Source organism: Mytilus galloprovincialis, chromosome 5 (assembly GCF_965363235.1).
Source record: "Mytilus galloprovincialis chromosome 5, xbMytGall1.hap1.1, whole genome shotgun sequence".
Classification (NCBI taxonomy): Eukaryota; Metazoa; Mollusca; class Bivalvia; order Mytilida; family Mytilidae; genus Mytilus; species Mytilus galloprovincialis.
This window is the reverse complement of record NC_134842.1, coordinates 35,367,075-35,389,960: the sequence shown is the minus strand read 5'-3', so window position 1 is coordinate 35,389,960 and position 22,886 is coordinate 35,367,075. Positions and strand designations below refer to the sequence as shown.

Here is a 22,886-nt window from a genome sequence, read left to right as displayed (position 1 = left end):
ATATAACTATATAAAAGTCTATCCTGTTACCTTTTTGTCTATCCTGTTACCGATATCAGTATTGCACCTGCGAATGCTTAATTGGGAAGATTAAGACGTTATAACCTTAAGATGACTTCAAACAACGAAATATTTCATTCGTTTTGCACCTATATGTTAAGATAAAAAAATTAACGACGTTTTTGTCTACAATTGTCTATGCTGTTACTGTAACCATAGCAACCATAGTAACAGGATAGACATAACAGGATAGACAAATTTCTTCGTTTTTGATTGCTGTTGTGAAATAACTACTCCCTTTAGTGAAGTGATTATGTTTTTCTATTGTGAATTTGGTTTCCAACACGTTATTGCACTTTTTACAAATATACTGTTGGTGTATTTAATCAAAATTGATGGTAACAGCATAGACATAAAAAAAAGTACGCTCTATTTTTTTCACTAAATGTCTTGAAATTTCTTTTCTCTACACTGTCGTTCAAGAAACGAGGCGTTTTAAATGTAAAGATTACTTTGCACTTTTGAAATCAACACTGACTGATTCAATATTCATAGGGAGAATAATTTCACGGCTGATTTAAGTAGCGGTAACAGGAAAGACATGAACCTCCTGTACGCAGATTCAATTTAGTTTGTAGATAATATGTTACATACAATGATATAGAAGCTACGAATTTTCGTTAGAGTAATATTTAACGTTCTTAAAAAGTCCCTTTTGTAGATATCAAGGCGATCAGAAAATCGCAAAAAAATCATTTGAAATGTGTTTTTCTGACACTGTACGCAGACAAATACCCCCAAAATGGGTCTTAAATGCAGTTTAATCTTATCAAAATAGATGCAAGGTGTGTTTATTATTAATGTTCTGAATCACAAATCCGACAAGCTTTCATTTAAACCATTACAACTGAAATTTCCATTAGAAATAAAAAAAGTTAGCATGGGTGTACTGAAAATTCGACATTTTTTGAAAACGACCCATATCTGAAATGAACAAAGTAAATTAAACAAGGCTGACATACCAAGATCATAGCAAGACACGTTATAAAATAAATATATATAATATAAATCTATTAAAAAAACTTTTATTTTTATCAATTTTTACAATGCAAAATCAATTTATCATGAGAAGAAATACTTACAAAACAAATGAAGTTTTAATATGCAATAATCAACAGAAGATCTTCTCAAATAAACAACTGGCATGCATTGGGTAGCATGGTAAGTTTTCATTATTAACTGATAAAAAATTTCGGATTTTGCTACCAATAACTGCAAGAATTATTTCATATATTATCATACCATACAAATGGGTATCATTACAGATCCATACCCTGTATCATTAATCAGCCACTGTCTGCATAGTTAATATGCAGTGGCAAGTCCAGGGGGACCAAGGTTAGAAACCAATCCCTTTTTTAAGACAATCAATGCATTTGAATGGTGACATATAGTATGTGAATTATGCTGCCAATTTTTATGAATTGACGAACCCCTCATGACATATCTTCTCTTCTAATAAACTTATTAGCCAGAACATTTATAAGATGAAATTTTCCAGTGATATTTTAGAATGCACTCCCCCCCCCCCCCCCTCATTTTATCCCATTACAATCTCAAAAAATTCTATTTTAAACATGAAAAATGTCAAAAAAGGTATTTGCCCACAAATTTGTTCAGCTTTAGCTCCCTTTAATCTCGTAATTTTAATCTTATTTTTCTACCTTTGTTCCTATAGTGATCATCCCTGGAACAAATTCTGTTTCCATAGAATTCCATGCTAACAGAAGTTCTCCTCCATGTCGTCCAAGCACTTTATCACTGAGCCAGTGTTGGATGTTTGCTTTTTGATCGTTGTCAATTTCTTTTCTTTTTTCTGTTTTTGTTGTAGCAGATTCTTTCTTCACCTATGAACACATGAAAGGAATATTAAATTATCTTTATATTCAATCTATTCACTTGAATGACAAAAATAACCCTTATCATCAAATCAATTTGTAATTTCTTTAGGTAGTTCATTAACAGGATGATAAAAATTTGGATGATTATATAGGGAATCACTGAAGCATGACTGTTCTTATGGCAGTCAGTGCCCCTCCCCCTTATAAAAAGTTCTGGATCCTGCACTGTATGGTGATTTTATTAATGATTTGTTTTGTGGTTATGGAACAAGATAAAAGCTAATGACTTGTGTTAGAAATCCCTATCAACTCTACAAATATGGAAACAACAGTACAATAATTTTTGAGGATGTAATTAATTGCTGTCCTATGATATGGTCAGTATAAGAAATTCTTCAAATAGGCCACTCCAAATTGAATACTTAAAAGTCTTTATGTACTTGTTCTTCTGAATTTCAGATACAACTAAATATACAACAGCAGCCAAATTTTTATTTAAAATTTTTTACTACATGTGTAAAGACTATTTTAGCAAGCGATACCTGAAATTTGGTGAGAAGATTGTGGATTTTAAATTTCATTCTTAAAATGTTTATTTTAAGGAGCGAGAATTGACATTTTAAAATTAAATTGTTGATTTCACTTAACCGACAACCAACAAAATTTGAGGCTCTAGAATCCAAAGAACCATGAATCAATAGACCCCTTTCGAGTTATGTCTTTCACTGGAAAAGTTCATCAATCATGCACCCCTTTATGATATCATTTACCAGATAGGGGGGATAGACTATATCCTTTCACTAATACAATGTATTAACGTTCATCAAGTTTCTTCATGATGCTCAATATGCAGGATAAATTAAGAATAATGTTTGTTCTGTAGGTACTCGATCAAATTTCCCTAAAATGACAGCAGTGCTGATTATCAATTATAAGAATTTAACTTGATGAAATTATTCGTGCAATACAGCATTATAATATTTATATTTTTTCAACCCCATGTGCATCATGGGAGGGAAGTGATGATAACCCTTAATGCACAAATGATGTTCACTAAAACCAAATTTTTGTCAGAAATATAAAGAACTGGAAAGTGGTCTAATGGAGTGGCCAACTACCAGTAAAAAATTTAATGCAGAAGATATTAAAGCAATATACATTATAATCCTTGAAATCATAAACCCATATTCACTCATGTGGAAAAAAAAGTTATTTGCGATCTATGATCAAATAAAACATGCAATAAATGCATCATATACATATAAATGTTGATAAATGTAACTGCATGGAATGTGATTCAATATTTCTCTACCCAAGAAAGTAAATATTTCAAATTTTAACTTCAAGGCTCACTTTTGTATTTTAAAATTTAATGTTAAAGGAGGAGAAAGTTTGGTAATGTTGTTGTCTCTTAGACATATTCCCCATTTCCATTCTCAATTTTAATTTGAATTTTTTAAAGGTAGAATGTGTTGCTCTAAAAAAAATTATAGGATATTCATCTTCTGCAACATGTGATGTCTGACGATAAAGGGCATTCCTACCCTCATGTATAAAACAATTTTGCCAAATTTACCTCTTCAGTGGTAACAATTGATGATACAGAATGTGAAGTGATATCCTCATTTTTCTCCAATACAAGATCAGGAACTGATGTTACTTCTACACCAGCTATTTGTAGGGTGGTTTTATATAGTTGTCCTGGCCTGAAATTTTAAAAGTGAAAAAATTTACACACTTAAATCTTGAGTGACATCATCATCATATAATTATATATTTAAATGATAAAAAGTTTTAAAGAACTAAAACAATTTTTTTTTTTTTATTTCGATAAACAATAAAATATAAAACGGAAATGGGGAATGTGTCAAAGAGGCAACGACCCGACCAATGAGCAGACAAAAGCAAAAGGCCACCAAGAGGTCTTCAATACAGTGAAAAAATCCTGCATCCGGAGGTGTGCTTCAGCTGGCCCCTAAACAAAAATGTGTACAAGTTCAGTGATACTAGACGTCATATTTAACTCTGAAATATATAAAAGAACTAAAATTAAAAGTCATACAAGACTAACAAAGGCCAGAGGCTTCTGGCTTGGGACAGGCGCAAAAATGCAGTGAGGTTAAACATGTTTTTGAGATCTCAACCCTTTCCCTATACCTCTAGCCAATGTAGAAAAGCAAACACACAGAAATACCCACAGACTAAATAACGCACAGTAAAACTCAGTTTAAAAGAAGTTCAAGTCTGATATTGCCTAAATGCACTGTTACTGTCTGATCCTTAACTTTTTTAAACAAATATTAAGGTCAAGCAGATGAAAAAATAAAATATTTTTGAAATCAAAATTGTTTTACCCATACCTTACAGTGTTAAATTTTGAAAAAAAAAATAACTTGATTGAACGCGTCGAAAAAACTAAAATATTATATAACTAGAGGCTCGCAAGAGCCTGTATCCCTCACCTGACTCTACTTGGGTTTTTGAAATCATATAAAAAAAGATAAAATTTGGCTACAAAGTAACAACACGTGGCCAGAACCTCATAAGGAAAGGAACATTCATGATATGTTTGATTTCATTCAATTCAGTGGTTCTCTTGAAGGAGACTTTTGTATCCTATATCAAACTAAGCCCCCCGCTGGCGCCCATCTTTGATGATGGATCGGCTACAAAGTATCGACACTTGGTCAGCATCTCATAAGGAACATTTATGTTATGTTTGGTTTCATTCCATTCAGTGGTTCTTTAAAAGAAGAAATTTGTATGCATTTCCCATAGGGTCCTATGTTGAACTAAGTCCCATGCTGGCGGCCATCTTGTATGATGGATCGGCTACAAAGTAACAACACTTGGTCAGCACCTCATAAGGAACATTCATGCTATGTTTGGTTTCATTCCATTCAGTGATTCTCTAAAAGAAGTCATTTGTATGCATTTCCCATAGGGTCCTATGTTGAACTAAGTCCCATGCTGGCGGCCATCTTGGATGATGGATCGGCTACAAAGTAACAACACTTGGTCAGCACCTCATAAGGAACATTCATGCTATGTTTGGTTTCATTCCATTCAGTGGTTCTCTAAAAGAAGTCATTTGTATGCATTTCCCATAGGGTAACAAAGGATAAGGAATGTTATTTTGGACTCGTTAATATCTGCATATTTATCATGTTTATAGATTGGTTACAAACCCAAAATGAAAGTTACTTAACAGAAATCTGGGCGATAGCAATACATCAGAATGGCCTCTCGGTCATCACGATGTAAAAAGGATTCTTTTTAGGTTAAACAAGGATTTGTATAGTTAGAAAGTTACAAAACTCTAGATCTCCCTAAAAGATCTTAAAAGAAATGTCATATTATTTTCGGAAAACTTTTAAATCAAAAGTTATTTAAAAAAATCATATCTCCATTTTAAAAGATAATTTAAAATTGAACACAGCAACAAAATAATGTTTTCAATATAGCTTCACCCCCCCCCCCCCCCCCCCCCCCCCCTGTTGTTTCACTTTTATTTAACAAGGCGCTCGGCGACCGAGTGGTTTAAGTTGTCTATTTTTTTATGCATAGTCTACACAAACTCCACCAATAAAAATTGACCGCCACGAAAAATGAAATAGCGAAAGCGATGAAAGTTGCAGTTTGGGTTAAACATTAGCCAATCAGTTGTTAATTGAACTGTGCATACTTGTATTCATACCATTGACAAATTTATACCAACATAATACAGCTTGTACTGTGACCCAATGGAGATAATTTTAAATTCTGGTTAAAAACAGTAGGAGCCTCCAAGTTTTATTCAATTGTAATCATTGACCCGAATATCAGTTTGATTTTATGAATATAAATGTGAAATTCTTAAAACAGATTAAAATGTGAATAAAAGGATTTTAGGGGTATGTTAATGAAACATCAGCCAACCAACACAAAAAACATCTAGTGGTCAACATACACACGAGTGCGTACGGTACCTGCGTGTGAATTTCTAAATTTAGCGACGATCTATAAATGATCTTAAATTAAGGCTTTCAAATGAATAAAACCGAATTCCTAAAATCTGACAAAAAAATCTAAAACATGACAAGCCAGCTTCCTTTAATTAAGCCGTAAAAAATATCAATAGTCTGCAATAACCATGCTTGGGATCATGATGTTTCTCACTTGGATCACATACAGAGAGAGAGATGCTATTTATGACACACATTGGCGGATCCAGGGGGGGTCCGGGGGTTGGAACCCCCCTTTTTTTGGGCCGATCAATGCATTTGAATGGGGACATAAAGTTGGACTCCCCCTTTTGTCCTGAGTTGGGAACCCCTCCCCCCTTTTTAAAATGGCTGGATCCGCCCCCGACACACATGATTTTTTTTCCGGAAACAATATTACCAATTTATAGGGATCTCTATAAGCAATATTTATACATCTGAAAAATTTCGCCGATAGATAACTTGCAGTAATATTTGGCGGGAGACGTCCAAATTGTCAATTTTTTGATGAAATGACTTCTAGTTTCAAACTTATTTTAATTAGTTTACAAGTGTGGACACATATCAGTGTGGATAGTATATTTGGATGTTTGACAGTGTTTTCTGACATAGAAAGTTCTCTGGTTTTTCCCCAATAGGTTTGTATGTTGAACTATGGTGCACAGTGAAATAATATAATAATAATTATCGTCATGAATTCGAAGGAGACACTATTTAAATCAGTCCCTACCGTTCATAGATTTTATTTAGATAAAAATTGCTATTAATATAATGTCCGTTCGTTCGTCCGTCCGTCCGTCCGTCTGTCCAACTTCAGGTTAAAGTTGTGGGTTAAAGTTTTTGGTCGAGGTAGTTTTTGATGAAGTTGAATACAAATCACTTGGCCACTTAACAAAGACTTTATGATCCAATATGTCCACAACAATTAATACAAACAAAAGTTTACGACATTTAATGTTGTGTAAACCAGGGGCGGATCCAGGATTTTAGAAAAAGGGGGCGAAATTTTTTTGGACCTTTTGGGGGCTAAAAAACATAAAATAAGTGTAAAATGCACATTTTAAACGGTTCCTAATTTGGGCATGTACATTCTATAGTTGCTGTAAAGTGTAAGAGTTGAACATTTTTGATGCTGTATTCTCCCTATTAATTGTCTAACATAAAATGATAGTATGAATCCAAAGCTATGTACTGCTATATTACATGTGGGACTTGTCAATAAAAAATAGACATGGGAAATTCTCGTTTGTTGTATGTTAAGTTAGAATAACCTCACCGATTTCTTGTTGTAAACCAGATAAACGCCGGGCTATTCAATGAAATTTACAATACGACCGACACGATTTAAGAAAGATTAACAAGCTATTTTTATCCAAATGTTTGGTTTATATGTTTCACCCAACAAAATTAAGGGAAGTGAGGGGTTCCAAATTAACCAAAGGCTACGAATGAGTCTCAAATGACAACGAGTTTATGAAAGACGGTCGACAAATAGAGACATAAAGGCCACACCCAGCAGCCGGTTGCAGTTTGGTCTTGAAAAAACTTTTACGTATTTTATATATCAGTTCGGCGAAACAGACATTCCAGTCACACATGCAAACCCCCGCCTTAAAAAAAATACGCTCGTTTTCTTATTCATCATGTTCATTTAATGCCAAATAATTCTGTTGGAAATTTTCGTTTCTAATAGCAAAAAAGTTGACAAGATTATTTATTTTTTTAAATAACAAGATGTCATAATTATTTGGACTATCAGTTGGTATGACTGACATTAGATGAAATAAAAATAGATATGTCAGCTGATAAAATATTCACGAGTTTTTTGTTGAAATGTCCTGAAATGTGATGGGTTTATGCAGCACATGTATCCCTTTACCAATTCACTGGCTTCAGTTTTGAATAATAGACTACAGTAGACGGACTAAATGGGGACTAAATGTGTACAAACCTGACATCTAACTATGTTGTAGAAAATTTGATCATCAATTTATCAAAAATATATACACAGAGAACAATATATTTCACAATATATGCATTAATCCAAATTTACATCCATTCGTACGGTCTCAATAGAAGAATTTCCCGCGGAAATGTCATGTGATATAAACATGGAATTGTCCACACCGATACAGGTGAAATACGTAGAATAACAATTGTGGACACAGCAATAAGATCAGATATAAGACCCTCATGAGCTCGGTGTAAAGTAAAAAAAAAAATGTAAAAATCAATTATTAAATAAATTTGTTCGATTAACCTTGAAGTGAAGACTAATAAAAATTTGCGTGTATAAAGTGAACCCCCTAAATAAAATAATACTGTGTTCTTGACGACTTCCCACCGCGATGATCGATAGAAAAGATATTTTACTATATAGTATGTTAACTATATTACAAATTCCACTTTTATTGAGAAAAAAAACGAGTAATATATTTAATTAATATTCTTTAATATTGGTAAAAGTAGTATAACACTATAAAAAAATCTTTTTCTCGGGATATATCAGTATGTTTTGGGGATATAATGTTTTTTTTTCCGTATTTCTCGGGAAATCGTGGTACTGTTCAATCAAGTAAGGCCAGAATTATTTTTTTTAAAAGGCAAAAACCAGAGTCAGATTTTTTCTTTCAAATATATATCTCAGACTGCCTTCTCAAACACATGGTTCGTTCCTTAGACTTTATAAATCTATCTAGAGCTTATACTGATTTATACTGACTGGGGGTCATCATTTAGCTAGTATGTTATTTCTAGTTAAAATAGGCTGGGGCGTTTGGGGTTACACATGTTTTCATAGGTAAATAATATTGCTGTGGAACTATTTATCATGAAAGTGTAATAGAGTATAACTTTCTATCTCGTGGAATTGTGAAATAGAAGTCAATACGTTCTTGCTCAATCCTGTGTCGATTTGAAGATGTCATGATTGTAATCATCAGTCTATCCATGTGTTACTATAAGTTGAATTTCAAAATGACTGAGTGACGTTTTTACCGCGAACTGGTCAACTCCACTATAGCGAATCTTATGAGTTTCACTTTGACATAATCAGTAAATACCAGCATAAATATCATTATAAGTAAAGGATTGTCGCACAAAAATGAATACATTGGAAATTTCAAAGTTCTCGAAGACTTAGTCTTGTCTGATTAATCAGTTTCAAAAAAAAAAAGTCCAAGCAAAACTACGCCCTCTACGCCCCCCTTCTGGATCCGCCACTGTAAACAGACAACAGATACTATAAATTAGATAACTCTAGAATGGAAAAAGTGACGCTACCATATTTCAAGCATTGTGTATAAGTTTCATGACATTTGTTATAGAATGGAAACCAATTTTGGGACATACGGACGGATAATGGTAATTTTTAATATCCTTCCTTTACGGCCGGTTTGTGTGGGTGGGTGTGTCTTTGTTTGAGGCATAAAAAAGAATATCACAATAAAAAAATAATTTCACTACTAGTGCAAGTTTTTTTAGTGCTCTAACTATTGATTCAGTAGTAATTTATTAGCATTGGTTTGTTCAAAGTCAGTTGTTTATATTAAACATAATCATTTTCAAAACATGATACATTAAATCTTGGTTGTTGATTGCTTGATGTACAATCATTCATATTTGGAGCAAATATAAAGATTGCAATTAATTAATACATATACACATTCATGAATCTACAATCTGTCGATACCTGTATCTTGGCATTGCACAAGGTCATGTTTATGACGTTTTTATACTAAATCCATTGAAAGTTGGATGTGTTCGGATTGATAATTTTTTCTTAGATGCATGATTTTTTAGTGGCTTTTAACTAGCTTTGTCAGTTAACTGTGAGTACTCTCAGATCTGTACCTAGTGTCTTTTTGTAATTGGGATGTAGAAGTACCCGGCGACGTCCACTTGCATTTTTGTCCATCTGATGAGTTTTTAACCTTTTTCAACTGACTTTTATAGTTCGTTCTTATGTTGTACTGTTATACCACTGTCCCAAGTTAGGGGATGGTTTCAGTGTGAGTAACCAGTGAAACTTTTATATATTTGCTGCATTTATAAGCTAGGGGTTCAAAGAGTGATGTCCACTTTAAAAGTTATTTTAAACAACAATTTTTCATGAGAATTGATTTCAAAAATTAAAAATGAAATCTTACTGGTACCCCATTCGACTTTGCTTTGATTATAGGGAATATTTACAACATTGATTTGTCCCAATTTATGTATGTTTTGTTTCTTAAGGAATTTATAGGTCTCCAAAGGTGAAAGGTGAAATGAGGTTTAACATCTAGCAGTTAAATCAATATATGCGTTAACTGAAGGCATATATAAATTATTAAAAAAAATCGGAGATATTTTATCATGGTTATGTAGCTTTTGTATGCATGGTCAATTCATGATCATTTTTCTTTTGACCTGAAAGTACAACAGTATCTGCATCCTTGTTGGTACAGCATTGCAATTTGCTTTTTATTTTTAAGTTGACTATACCAATACCAACTGTGTCTATAGATTGAACAAGAGTAATGATACATCATTAAAATAATTCAAAAATTCAAATATGAATATAGTTATTGAGAAATTAATCTTTAAAGACTGATTATTGAATTAGTAAAGCAGCCCAAAGTGTTACCTTAACTGAGCTTATTCTTCATGACTTGCTATAAAACAGAAGACATATAATTTTCAATAATTTACAGATTATACCCTTCGTTAAAAAAATAACGCCAAAGCACGTTGTTTACTGCATTTGTAAACTACATTTAATATTGATCGACCTTTATATATACATTTCTAATTAAAAAATAATTCATGGCCTGGGCCGTGATATTCGAATTTTATCCTGAGCGTCAGCGTAAATTTCCAACAATCTATGGCTTCCATAAATTATTTCGATTCTAATAGGACAAATACTGAAGCGAGGGTTGGTTTGGTGTGTGTGTGGCTGATCTTTTTTACTCCTTAATGGAGTAATCCTTAAAGCTGAAATATCATGATAAATCCGTAGCTTGCATGGGTTATTTCGTAAATAACCGCTCGAAACTAGTAAATATGCAAATAATGTAATAGAATAGAAAATAAAACAAAACTACCTCAAAGACCAGTTTTATTACAATATCATACGAATTTCGATGTTTCACGTAACAGAAAACTTTCAACTTTAGCGGTTTCATTTGTTTGACGTCATGTTTTGAAATGACTTAAATGCGCCAAAAAAAAATAATAGACTTTTGCGGAATTTTATTTTAAATATATTTTGATGGTTGCTGCTTTTTATTACGCATCCGAATCGAATAAGAATAATAGTTATTTTGTCTTTTTTAATTGCACTTAAATCAATAAAGTCGGCAAAGGGTCTACAAATAGGTTCTAATACATGTAGATTTACATGGGAAGTAGCAACCATCAAAATATATTTAAAATAAAATTCCGCGAAAGTCTATTTATATTAATTTTAGCCCTTTGTGCTGATATCTTATTCCTCGCTTTCGCCCGTGGTAAAATGTTTATTCTTATATGACGTTTTTCTTCAGCTTTGGATACAAAGCTTTGTTCTAATTCCAATAAAACATGGGCTGCACGTGATTGACGTCACAATTAAAATTGTTCCTCCATGCCCTTCAACTTCGTACTTTATTTGGCTGCGTATACATTTTTTTGATTTGAGCGTCACTGATGAGTCTTTTGTAAACGAAACGCCCATCTGGCGTAAATATAAAATATTAATCCTGGTATCTATGATGAGTTTATTTGCAACGTCAGATGAATTTTGAACAACGCCGGAGATCAAAATGGACATTTGTGTTGGAGTTTTTGGTTCTTCATTTCGACATTTCGAGCGTGTATTATAGGTCCGCTTCAAAGTACAAAAGTTCATAATATTCCTATAAGAATCAAACTATTCTATCATGCCATGATCTATGCTAATGTTAACATGGGTAGGTATATGCATTACATTTGCTAACGCTTTCTATCGATTTAAGAATTTTGAACAGCGGTATACTATAGCTACTGTTGCCTTTATTTAAGATATTGACAAATAACACAATATTGTGAAATAAAAGTCACACAAACCCCTAACAAAACACTCTACATCTGTATTTAGATATTAATACATGTCGCAATATTTTAATATGTATCAACAATACTCTCATAGGAATTCACAACCATACTCGGTGTCATAAGGGTTTCATATTTCTGATCAGTTTTTATATGTGTCTCACTGCCTTCACTGCTTGAAACAGATGAGCCTTCTACATGATTTTCTTGTCCTCTTTCGTGTTCATTTTGTTCCCCGTTACCAAAAATTTCAAGGTTAATATACTTTCTGCATGGTTCAAGATAGGATTCTTCTGATGACGATGCCGAGGAAACATGTTCTGAAGATCTGCATGGTTTGTTTTCCCCAGATGCGAATTCATCATTCGAATTTCTGTCGACAGTTTCAGTATTTTCAAAATCTCTGCCATTGTTTGGTATAGATAGCATTATCTCGATTGGTGTATTGTCTACAGTAGGATCGGTTCTACCACTTCCAGTTGCTGGAATATAATACACGCTGTCTATTTCGTCATAAAGAGCTCCATGTCTCACCAATGTGTCATTTCTTTGCGATTCATTATTTCTGAAATATTTTTAAATTTTAGCTAAATCTTAAAAAATCTATATCATTAACAATTACAAAATTAAATATGCATATTGTTAACAAAAAGCAATGTGTGAAAAGTTTTATATGCCCTGTCAGTATGAATATGTGGAATAATATTCAGCATAGATGCAAACATGATCACAAGTAGACCAATTTTGATCTGAACATCTCTTTAAAGACTAATCAAGAAAACAATACATAAGTTGAACTTAGAATCGATCACTTCGTGGACAATCATTATGGAACAGCCAAATGAATTGGAAGCCTTACTTGCAACCATAAACTTTGAAAAAAAAGCCAAAATAGAAATTCTTCGCCAGTTCTGACAAAGTTTAAGTACAGCTTACATGGATCAAGGCCAATGAACCGGATATGTCCTTCAGGAAACCTAAGCCGGCCCTGAAAAACACGAACAAGCCACCAATTATTCCAAGAAACGCAACACTAAGCGTTTCTCCCAGTGGATGAAAATCAAAACAGCCGTTGATCCCACTACTGCCCAATAACAAGATATTCAGGCCAGCGTAAACTAAAACAGTCAGAAGCCAGGTAAACTATTGTTGGTAATCAACTCAGTACATAGGTGAAGTGTACCAGTGGGGCTAATCATTAACTTTGACATTTTCAGGAGCCCGTACAATCACAAAAAGCACGCTATCGCCTTTATTACTACTCCTTGGCTACAGAAAGGTGCAAACCTAGTTGGTTGATTCCGATGAAGGGTTTATAATAAACGACCCTGAACAACTACGCACATCACTGCATACGTTTCCTTCCAAATAAGATAAAAAGAGGCTATAGAAGCTACAGAAGTCGGAGCAAAATAAAAAAAAACAAAAGACAATCAGAACTAACCATGCAACACTATGAAAGATAGTCCTTCATATCATAAAGGATGACCAGACCCAAAAACCCATACATAAATCATTGTTAAAGTCAATTTACAGTTCACTGCGGTACAATATGGACTGTTCAGACTACTTACTCTCTTGTTGTCAATTAGAGTCTTTTTAGTCATTGTTCCGACTGTTGGTTAGTTGATATTTACCTGTACATATTTGCTTTCTACTGAATTGTCTGAAAAGCTAATGAACAGTACTGAATGGTACAGAATTGACTGCAAATAAATTTTATGCATAGTAATAGCATTACCGCGTGAATGAGAGATTGAACATTAATTTTTGAATAATTGTTCAGACTTTTCAGATGAAAGTAAGTTCAAAATGACCGTTAACGACTACAATGCGTTTACTAGTAAGTGTTTACCATAGTTGCTTTTATAACAGAATTATAGGCCTATGAATATTTAAAGTTTCACCTTATTGTCCCGACAAATGCTGAAGTCGTTATATTTTTGTAAAACACTTAGATATTTGATGGTAAATTACTAAAAAAAACTCTAATCAACACAAATAAATGATTGTTGATTTGACGACTTACCTTGATCGTGATTGTCATTAGTTATCGATAGAAATAATTTGATCAACAAAATGATTATGAAATTATTAAAAGACTCATAAATTATAGAAGTCATCATATAGACATGCATATTATTGGAACTAGACTGATACCTTTCACTAGCTATTTTCAAGCAATATCTTCGTGTCAGAGCTGGAAATATATATTGAGAAGGCATTCACATTAATATAATAATTGTTATTTTACATTTTATGTCTTTGTAACAAATATACCAGTATAGCAAAACATTTAAATACGTTTATTAAACTTATTGTTGCTATCTTTAATAACAATTGGTTTTTTTTTTTTCGATTTGCTTATCCGTCTTTATTATCAAGTCGATTATTATGGATCTCTACTAAAGTTGTAATGCAAACTATAGTTTCAAACTTTGACCTCCCTAATAATTTTTCATGTTGGTTTTGTTTGAAAATAATTAGGAAAGGAAAATAATTTTCGAATGTGTTACCCTTGTTTCGGTGTTGACATGAATATCAACAATTTGGTCATTTTTATAAATTTCCTGTTTACAAAACTTTGAATTTTTCGAAAAACTAAGGATTTTCTTATCCAAGACATAGATTACCTTAGTCGTATTTGGCACAACTTTTGGGAATTTTGGATCTTCAATACTCTTCAACTTTGTACTTGTTTGGCGTTATAAATAGTTTGATATGGACGTCATTGATGAGTCTTATGTAGACTAAACGCGCGTCTGGCGTACTAAATTATAATTCTGGTACTTTTGATAACTATTTATCCTTATTTCTAACTACTAGTATTTCAAATTACTCTTTTAGGGTAGACTGACAAAGTAGATAATATATAGCTCTGCTATACGAATATATGAACTATAGGCTAACAGTATATAACATTTCAAAATGTTTTCACCAATTTATAAATAAAAATCAATAGAAATAAACTTCTCTATTAATCATAAACCGTTTTGTGCTTGCACCGACCTGCAAATCAGTTAACAATTGGTAGCGGTATGGCTAAAATACTTTGTGGTCTTCTGTATTCATAATCCCTTCGGACAGTCGTGAAGGGCTTAACATTAAACAAATGCCCTAGTGATGACAAAAATCTCGCCGTATACCTGATTTCCCCCAGTTAACTGCATCGCTGTATACTCTTCTGTTTATTTTTTTAGTAACAATGTGTTTAAGCCCCATATCGTGAGACCAAATATTACATGTTTTATAATAATACGCCTGTATTACCTTTGATGCCGCTCAAGAAAACCAAAACAACAACGACTGTGACACCTGTGGTAATACTAATTTTCCACGAGCCGTCAGGAATCACTGGATGGGGCTTTCCTGTATTTAAATAAATAGCATCAATCAAAGCAAAATGGTTGATTACTATGGATTCATTATTTTCCCTTGGAAACCAAATTTCGTGGATTTCGTTGGTACAGATGGACGCAAAATTACATGTAAACCAAATGACAATGGTTCTATAGATCTGTTTGCAAATTCGACAAAACAACAATATAAAATATTAATGAAAATGAAAGTTTTTATAGATTTCACGGAAATTTTTACCCGAGAAAAATAATAAATCCACAATGCATATTCTCAAGGATGATAATCTAGTTTGTGTTTGAATATATCATATTCCTTTTGGATTGTTGTTGCATATTTTATGCATATTATTCTGGAGATGCTGAAGTCATATAACTGTTTGATATTTTCAAAGTCGTGTGTTGTTATTTTGAAGATTTTCAGTGAATTTTAGTGACATTTAATTTTCAGCACCCATATTTTATTTTTAGGTGCAACACACAACTTATATTAGTCCAATTCAGCTTTTATGTTTTAATTAAATCAAATTTAAATGTCATTATTTTTGTGATTGAAGAACATTAACCATTTGTTAGATTAATCGCTCCGTTAATTGGGACCGTATCTAGTAATCTAGGATTGACTTTCGAATCGAAGAGGTATATTTTTTTGTCCAATATACCAACAGAACATTAAAAAACATCAGTAATAAATTAACTGACAACGGAACGGATAACTCAAAAACCAAAAAACAGCATAGAAAACTAAAGCACACGCAACACGAACCCCACCGAAAACTATGTGTGATCAAATGTGCTCCTGAAGAATAAGGATATTATGCTCCACATGTGACACCAAGCACGGTTCCCCTATAAAATACGTTGATAAGTTATATCAAGTGATTAAACATCACGCAATAGCGGATTTTTAATTTACTCATATCTAACTCTACGGTATCACCAAATTCTAGACCATCTGTCATACAAAAAAATAAAATTAAAAAATGTTTTTCATGAGAAAGTTAAGGAAAAACGGGACATTAACCGGTAAAAATAAATCACACACAATGAATAATTTAGAAGCACATAAAACTTCACTTAAGTAAGAGCAACACGAACCGCTTTTACACAAAACAAACTGTTATTTCAGATGTTCAGAAAGGGTAAGTACAAACCCGATGATAATTCATAAGGTCAAAATCGGGCAAAAGGGGACGAAATAACTCGAAAAGATATTCCATAAAGACCAACCAACTCGTTATGGTGTCTTTAACATTTATTCTGTTTTGTATCTTGCATGCCTGGAAACAAATTAGTACACTATCGTCGCCGTAAAAGACATTTACACAGGCAATGCATCTTATATTCACCTTTTAACTGTTAATTTAACCAACATATGATTGAGTTTTAACTTGTTATTTCTTCTAATTACCCTCTAATTATAGACTTAAGGATGTTCGCTCCTCTCTTTTTTTTTAATTTCTCCAAGATTTTCGGAATCCTCTGAATTCATCCATGTTTGGTCATCACAACAATTTATCCTCTAACCCCTACTTTCTTTTCTTTATTTTATTACATATTGTTTTTTCAGGCAATATTTGAAAATAGTATGCAATCCTTGATATTTTTTCATAGCTTTCTAAAGAGAAAAGCGGACAATGTTAAAGGTATGACAATCTAGAGAGAATCATTTCCCACCAAATTTTCAATGCCTTGTATCTCGAAAACAAGGACACGGACCAACATTTTTTTCTGTTTTTTTAGTTCAGTTATTTATATACTATCAATTTATAACAGTCTTTTAAAAGAATTATTATTTTGAAACAGAGATTTAATATAAGTTTGCATGCTACATAAGCAAACAATATTATTAGGAACCCAAATCATGAGATATGCACCATGAATGAGCATCCAGGGATGTTTTTGAATCAAAGTATATTGAAATCTATTTTAAGAATTGACGGTAATGTTGGATGAACCAAAATGCCTAGTCCTTGTCCTTTTTGAAATTTAAGTTTTTGTTTTACGTTTCAAAGATACTGCATTTCATTTAGCAAAATGTTTAGTACTAAGAATTTAAATTGTCTTCGACTAAAGCAAAATGTGTATGAATAAAGAATCAAAAAATGACCGAAATATTAATATTAATAATAATTTCTAAGGTGTTAATTTGTTAACTGGTAAAATATATTAATCGTCGACGACTTAGATATTATTAACAGTAAATGTTCGACCATCATCTAAACAAGCATATGGTGTCAATGTTTGAACAAATTTAAATTCCTAATAGAATAATTCTGCTTTTCGTCTAATAAAAGAAGCAACCTTCATAGCGCATTGCAGCACACAGAACTATTTGAATATTTATCTTATGCACCGAACGATACCATATACATGTTGTTTAATTCGTGATGTACTAGTTTAATAAAAAGTTACCTGTTTTGACTATAACTTCTCCGGTTTTGTTACTTTCTCCTACACAGGTCTTAGAAAACATTCGTACAGCGTAAACAGTGTCCAATTGCAATCCCTCAATAGTAGTTGACGTTTTGTCTTCTATAGGCACTGATTTCCATTCAAGTTCAAAATATTTTTTGTATTCTATGAACAATGTTTGCTGCGTTCCACCGTTATGACTGGTTTGCCATGTAACTATGATTCTATTATACAGTGCAATAATCTTAACATTGCGGGGCATTTCTGGTTTACCTGAACGATAAAAACAATGATACAAATCAAATCTTAAATGCATTTGAGAGACCTTGTTCTGAAACAATACAATACAAAGCTGATCACATTTGACTTCTTTGACTAAATCTATATATAGTTTCATTATGTTCATGTAATCTAAAGAATTATAAAAGTTAAAAAGTTATAACCACTATCATTAGGAGTTTAGTAATAACTTATCGGTCCAATGAATAGCATACATTTGTTGAATGATTAAAACGATTTACAAATATTGTGTTTTGCTTACAAATACATGTATATCCTTTTCACGATAGCTTATTTACTAATAGAATGCATGTTATATTCACTTATATTATATGTTTAGCTAAACATTTTGAAAACTCACAAGTGACAGTAACATTGATAGAATCGGAATCGTCAGCAGCACCATTATTTACAGTACATGAGTACTCTCCAGCAACTTCAACATCAGAATTTTTAAAAAGTAAACTGTTAGTTTTGTTAGGTAATATTTTCCCATTATGAGTCCATGAAAATATCTCGATGCTCTCGCCGTCATAACACCTGTCCAGACATATCAATTTAAGTCTGTGTCCTTTTCGTATCTGTGACTGTGGGGAAGATATTATGGACACATTGGGCTTTACTGGAAATATAATCATAAAAAGAAGTGTTTAGTGCATCTTTTAAAGTCAATGACAGGTCCTTTACGCAACCTTTTAGATTCAAGATGAACCGGTTTAACCACTTCAAAAGGTTATAACGTAATAGTAGCTTTTTAAAAGATACAATCATGCAGTTATGTTACTGACATATCATCAGTTTTGATTGAAGAATGTTCGAGTTTTCATCCCAAGTACACTTGAAGATAAAATTATGACGAGTTGTATCTAATCAGTATATAAAATAGGAGAAATGTAGTGTGAACTCTTGTGAAAGTTAAATTATATAAAATACATTTCGCTCTCAGTTGTACTCTTTATGTCAGTGTTTTTTAAACTTATTCAGCTCAAACAAAATTAGTATTTTATCAATTTCTTGGATTAATTCAGTGGATTTGTAAAACATTTACGAATTTGTCACCTCTGTGGAAGAAATAGATTATGAAACGATTTCGCGATCTATTCATTTGTAACAAACATGAAATAAGAAACCTTAAACATAAATATTATCGTCGTGTCATATGTTTTCGTATGTCATATGTTTTCGTATCATTCATATTTCATCAGTTTCGATTGCACACGCGTATATTGTGATTTGTTTTTGGTTTCTCTATTTGAAACAAAAATTACACTACAACGTGACAATTCTAAAACATATTCAAAATCACGTTGAAATACGTTAGAACAAATTAGATAAAACTTACCTGTTTCAGCCATTTTTTTAATGTCAAAAATATGATTCACTAGAATAGTTGTTGAGAAAAATTCAGACGGTTTATATGAAGCACAGCTATGTTGTTTGTCTGTCAGACATCGAATCTGCAAGACATGTGACTGTCATGTGTTTATTTTGTAGTTTTTATTACAAACCAGCGAGTTAAAATTAACTGGGTTCTTACATAAATTGGTTGTTCACACTCCATTCATTCAACATTCTATTAGCAATTCTTTTTATATACAACCTTAATATAAAAAGATGAAAACAGTCCTAGCTTTTTTCATTTAATCACAAATTTTAAAAACTGCATTTTAAAATTAAAAAAAAAAGGTCTTTTGTAGAAACCCAGTGTCAATCTGTGAAGAAAAATCAGAATGTTAGAATTTCCGCGCATGAAATATCAACCAAAAACTATTTACTAGTTAGTTTTAGTACTTAAAGGAATTAAATAACTTTTTTATGAGTAAAGCAATCACCAGAACTACGACTTTAAAAAATACTCATTTCCGGATTTTATAGTCATTTTCTGTTCGTGTACTGATTCAGTTTTGTCTTCATACGAAAACATATGACATCGTTTTTTGACATATAAAAATCGCAAAATAATCAGGAATCAGTAAAAAATCGTAGTAAGCATTGACAAATAAATCTAGATACCTGCAAACATTCGAAAGAACATGCTTTTAAATTTTGAACACACGTGAATAAAAACTCCACAGTGAAAACCGTAAGAAGTGAAAATTGTAATTAGTACGAAAACACATCATACGATGATATATTAGTAAAATATAATTGCAAATCCAAGGGAATGCTAATTAAAACGGCTTTTAATATCTAGCCATGTTGAAACTGTAGAAAAAGTAAGCAATGTTGTTTCGAATACCTATAAGATATTTATGATTAGTGTTTGTCTTTTTTTGGTTAAATGAACATGTGATTTGTGAATTTATATTTTGTTATTATGTATTGTCTATTGTACGTTGTAAAAATCAGAAATAAAATAATTAAGTGTTTTTATAAAATCCGTGTAGTCAAAATCAAGGATCACTGATTTTATAAAGTCCTTGATTTTGAAAATTTACTGTAACATATTTTTTTTTAAATTGTCTAATGACATAATTTGAAATTATGTATCTCTTTCTTCTTTTTTTTTTGGAGGGGGGGAGGGTAATAATTGTTTTCAGTATTTTTCATTTCTATTTTAGTACTTTTGGTAGCAATTGATGGGTTGTTTTTTATTCATTTTTATTACATAACATTATAATTAAACAAGAGTGTAAATAGATAGTTCCTGATTTCCTTGCGTTGAATATAACGTTTTAAAATGCAAAGATTTATTTTGGAGTTTAGTATGACGTCCATTGTCGCTGAATTAGTACACATCTTTGTTTTGGGGTCAGCTGAAGCACGCCATCTGGTGAGGAATTTTTCGCTGTGTTTTTTTATTTTTTATTGCACACATTCAGATTATTAAAACACGAAAACTGTTTGTTGCGGATAGCCGAATATATCTAGTTAGATATCAAAGGTACCAGGCTTATAATTTGACGCGCGTTTCGTCTACATGAGATTCATCTGTAACGCTCAGACCAAAACTGTTAAAAAACCAAACAAGTGTAAAGTTGAAGAGCACTGAGGACCCAAAATTCCTAAATTGTGTGCCAAATACGGTTAAGGTAATCTATGCCTGGAATAAAAACGTATTAAACATTTTAAACTTGTTGCCTTTTGTTAGCTATTAGTCGTGTGTTTCTTTCTCAATTGTGTTCTCCTATTTATTTATATTGTAGTCTTGTAATGTTGTGTTGTCATTTAAATGTAATATTTCACATGGAAATAAAAGAGGGAGGTTTGGCATGCCACACAACCAGGTTCAACCCACCATTTTTTCCTTTAAAAATGTCCTGTACCAAGTCAGGAATATGGCCATTGTTATATTATAGTCCGTTTCTGTGTTTGTTACATTTTAATGTTGTGTCGTTGTTCTCCTCTTATATATTAAATGCGTTTCCCTCAGTTTTAGTTTGTTACCCCGATTTTGTTTTTTGTCCATGGATTTATGAGTTTTGAACAGCGGTATACTACTGTTGCCTTTATTTATAAGAAAATCCTTAGGATCTAAGGAGAAAGTTAATTTAGTTTCAATTGCAAAATTGACGAACATTTTTTTTTATTCGGCTCATCTATTTTTTTTCGGGCTTCAAACTTTTACAAAAATGAATGTTACGGAACTACAAAAAGGATCAACCGTAACTTAAAAGACTTCAACTCATCAAGACGGTTAAAGCCGTACTTTGTGTCCGATTAGTCAAAGATTTCGAAGATAAAATTCACGGATTGAGGAGTGCTTAATGACAAAAAGAAGTACTAAACTCAATTAACTACTCATTATACTTCACTACTATATTTATATTTTATTACAAAACGACGTTTATCATCATATTTTAAGCTACCTTAAAATCTATTTGAGTTAGTTGTGTTACAATTTGAGTACTTACTGCGAAGTTTGACTTCAATTGAATACCTCATAAAAGTCCTCTTTTCTCTCCTAGATGTGAAACATGAGTATCTACCGGCATCGTCTTTGGTAAAGTTCATTATACTCAGTTTATTACAGGAATCAGTTATACTTAGTTTGCCAAGTATGCTTTTATTTAGTTGTATCTGTCCATTCTCACAGATAGCTAATATATCACTAGTTTCAACTTTTTGCCAGCTATCTACGTTTTCATCGGGACATGATATTAGAACATCTTCTCCAATACAAGCATATTGGATTGAATATGCAATTTCGAATAGTCCTCATTAAATTAGAAATCAAAATACAGATTGATTTGGTTAAAAAATCACACACATAATGCAATCTATTGTTATATAAATAATTCGAGCTGCTTTAAAGTTTTATACATTGATGTTTTCAACATATTAAAAATCTTTCCGTAAATATTATAAAAAACTACTGCGTTATGCGAAATGTATGGAGCTATTTCCAAAACCACCTATGGTTATGTATCGTAGACAACGAAACTTAAAACAAATATACTGAATAGCTCAGTAGTCAAACCTTAGTACATCCATGATCTAATAAGACAATAACAATCAAAACCAAGGAGTAAACAAAGACTCACAAAACCAAAGGACATTTACATCAACAGTTATAAATAATAGATAAGAAGCAACACGAACTCCATTAAAAACCGGAGGTGAAATCAGATGCTCCGGAAGGGTAAGCATTTCCTGCACCGTATACGGCACCCTTCGTGTTATTTCTTTGTCCAGTACGGTAATGATGGAAGGTTTACAGTAGTATACCGCTGTTCGAAATTCATAAATCGTTAGAAAAAAAACAAATCCGGGTTACAAACTAAAACTGAGGGAAACGTATAAAATATAAGAGAACTACGACACAACAGAAACACAACACCAAAATGTAACACACAAAGAAACAAACTATAATGTAACAATGCTAAAATTGCATTTAAAGCAATAGCGGATGTCATCTTGAAAGGCCATTGCCACTGAAACAGAAACCATTTTGATATATG

At 32.2% G+C, this 22,886-nt stretch overlaps 2 protein-coding genes across 2 annotated transcripts; both read right to left on the bottom strand.

Annotated features, from left to right (window-relative positions):
* Positions 1-1,692: 1,692 nt before the first annotated feature.
* Positions 1,693-10,332, bottom strand: LOC143077057 (uncharacterized). Its single transcript, XM_076252944.1, has 3 exons — positions 10,328-10,332; positions 3,478-3,607; positions 1,693-1,907 (listed from the first exon to the last, which is right to left on the bottom strand). The coding sequence occupies exons 1-3, from the start codon at positions 10,330-10,332 to the stop codon at positions 1,713-1,715; spliced, it is 330 nt and encodes a 109-aa protein (XP_076109059.1). The 3' UTR covers positions 1,693-1,712.
* Positions 10,333-11,882: 1,550 nt separating this feature from the next.
* Positions 11,883-22,233, bottom strand: LOC143074460 (uncharacterized). Its single transcript, XM_076249909.1, has 6 exons — positions 21,840-22,233; positions 18,347-18,607; positions 17,707-17,979; positions 15,206-15,304; positions 14,096-14,135; positions 11,883-12,500 (listed from the first exon to the last, which is right to left on the bottom strand). Exons 1-6 carry the CDS (start codon positions 21,937-21,939, stop codon positions 12,005-12,007), a joined length of 1,269 nt encoding a protein of 422 aa, XP_076106024.1. The 5' UTR covers positions 21,940-22,233; the 3' UTR covers positions 11,883-12,004.
* Between the last annotated feature and the right edge of the window lie 653 nt (positions 22,234-22,886).

What these genes read in the sequence shown, in the direction of transcription:
- LOC143077057 (XM_076252944.1), bottom strand. An exon ending in CAATTGTTACCACTGAAGAG is followed by an intron (nt 1,908 to 3,477) that starts GTAAATTTGGCA and finishes ATGTGTTCATAG; the next exon opens with GTGAAGAAAGAATCTGCTAC.
- LOC143074460 (XM_076249909.1), bottom strand. Translation starts at nt 21,939, where the DNA reads ATGAACTTTACCAAAGACGATGCCGGTAGATACTCATGTTTCACATCT. An exon ending in AATTGAAGTCAAACTTCGCA is followed by an intron (nt 18,608 to 21,839) that starts GTAAGTACTCAA and finishes TTATATTTCCAG; the next exon opens with TAAAGCCCAATGTGTCCATA. An exon ending in TATCAATGTTACTGTCACTT is followed by an intron (nt 17,980 to 18,346) that starts GTGAGTTTTCAA and finishes TTTATCGTTCAG; the next exon opens with GTAAACCAGAAATGCCCCGC.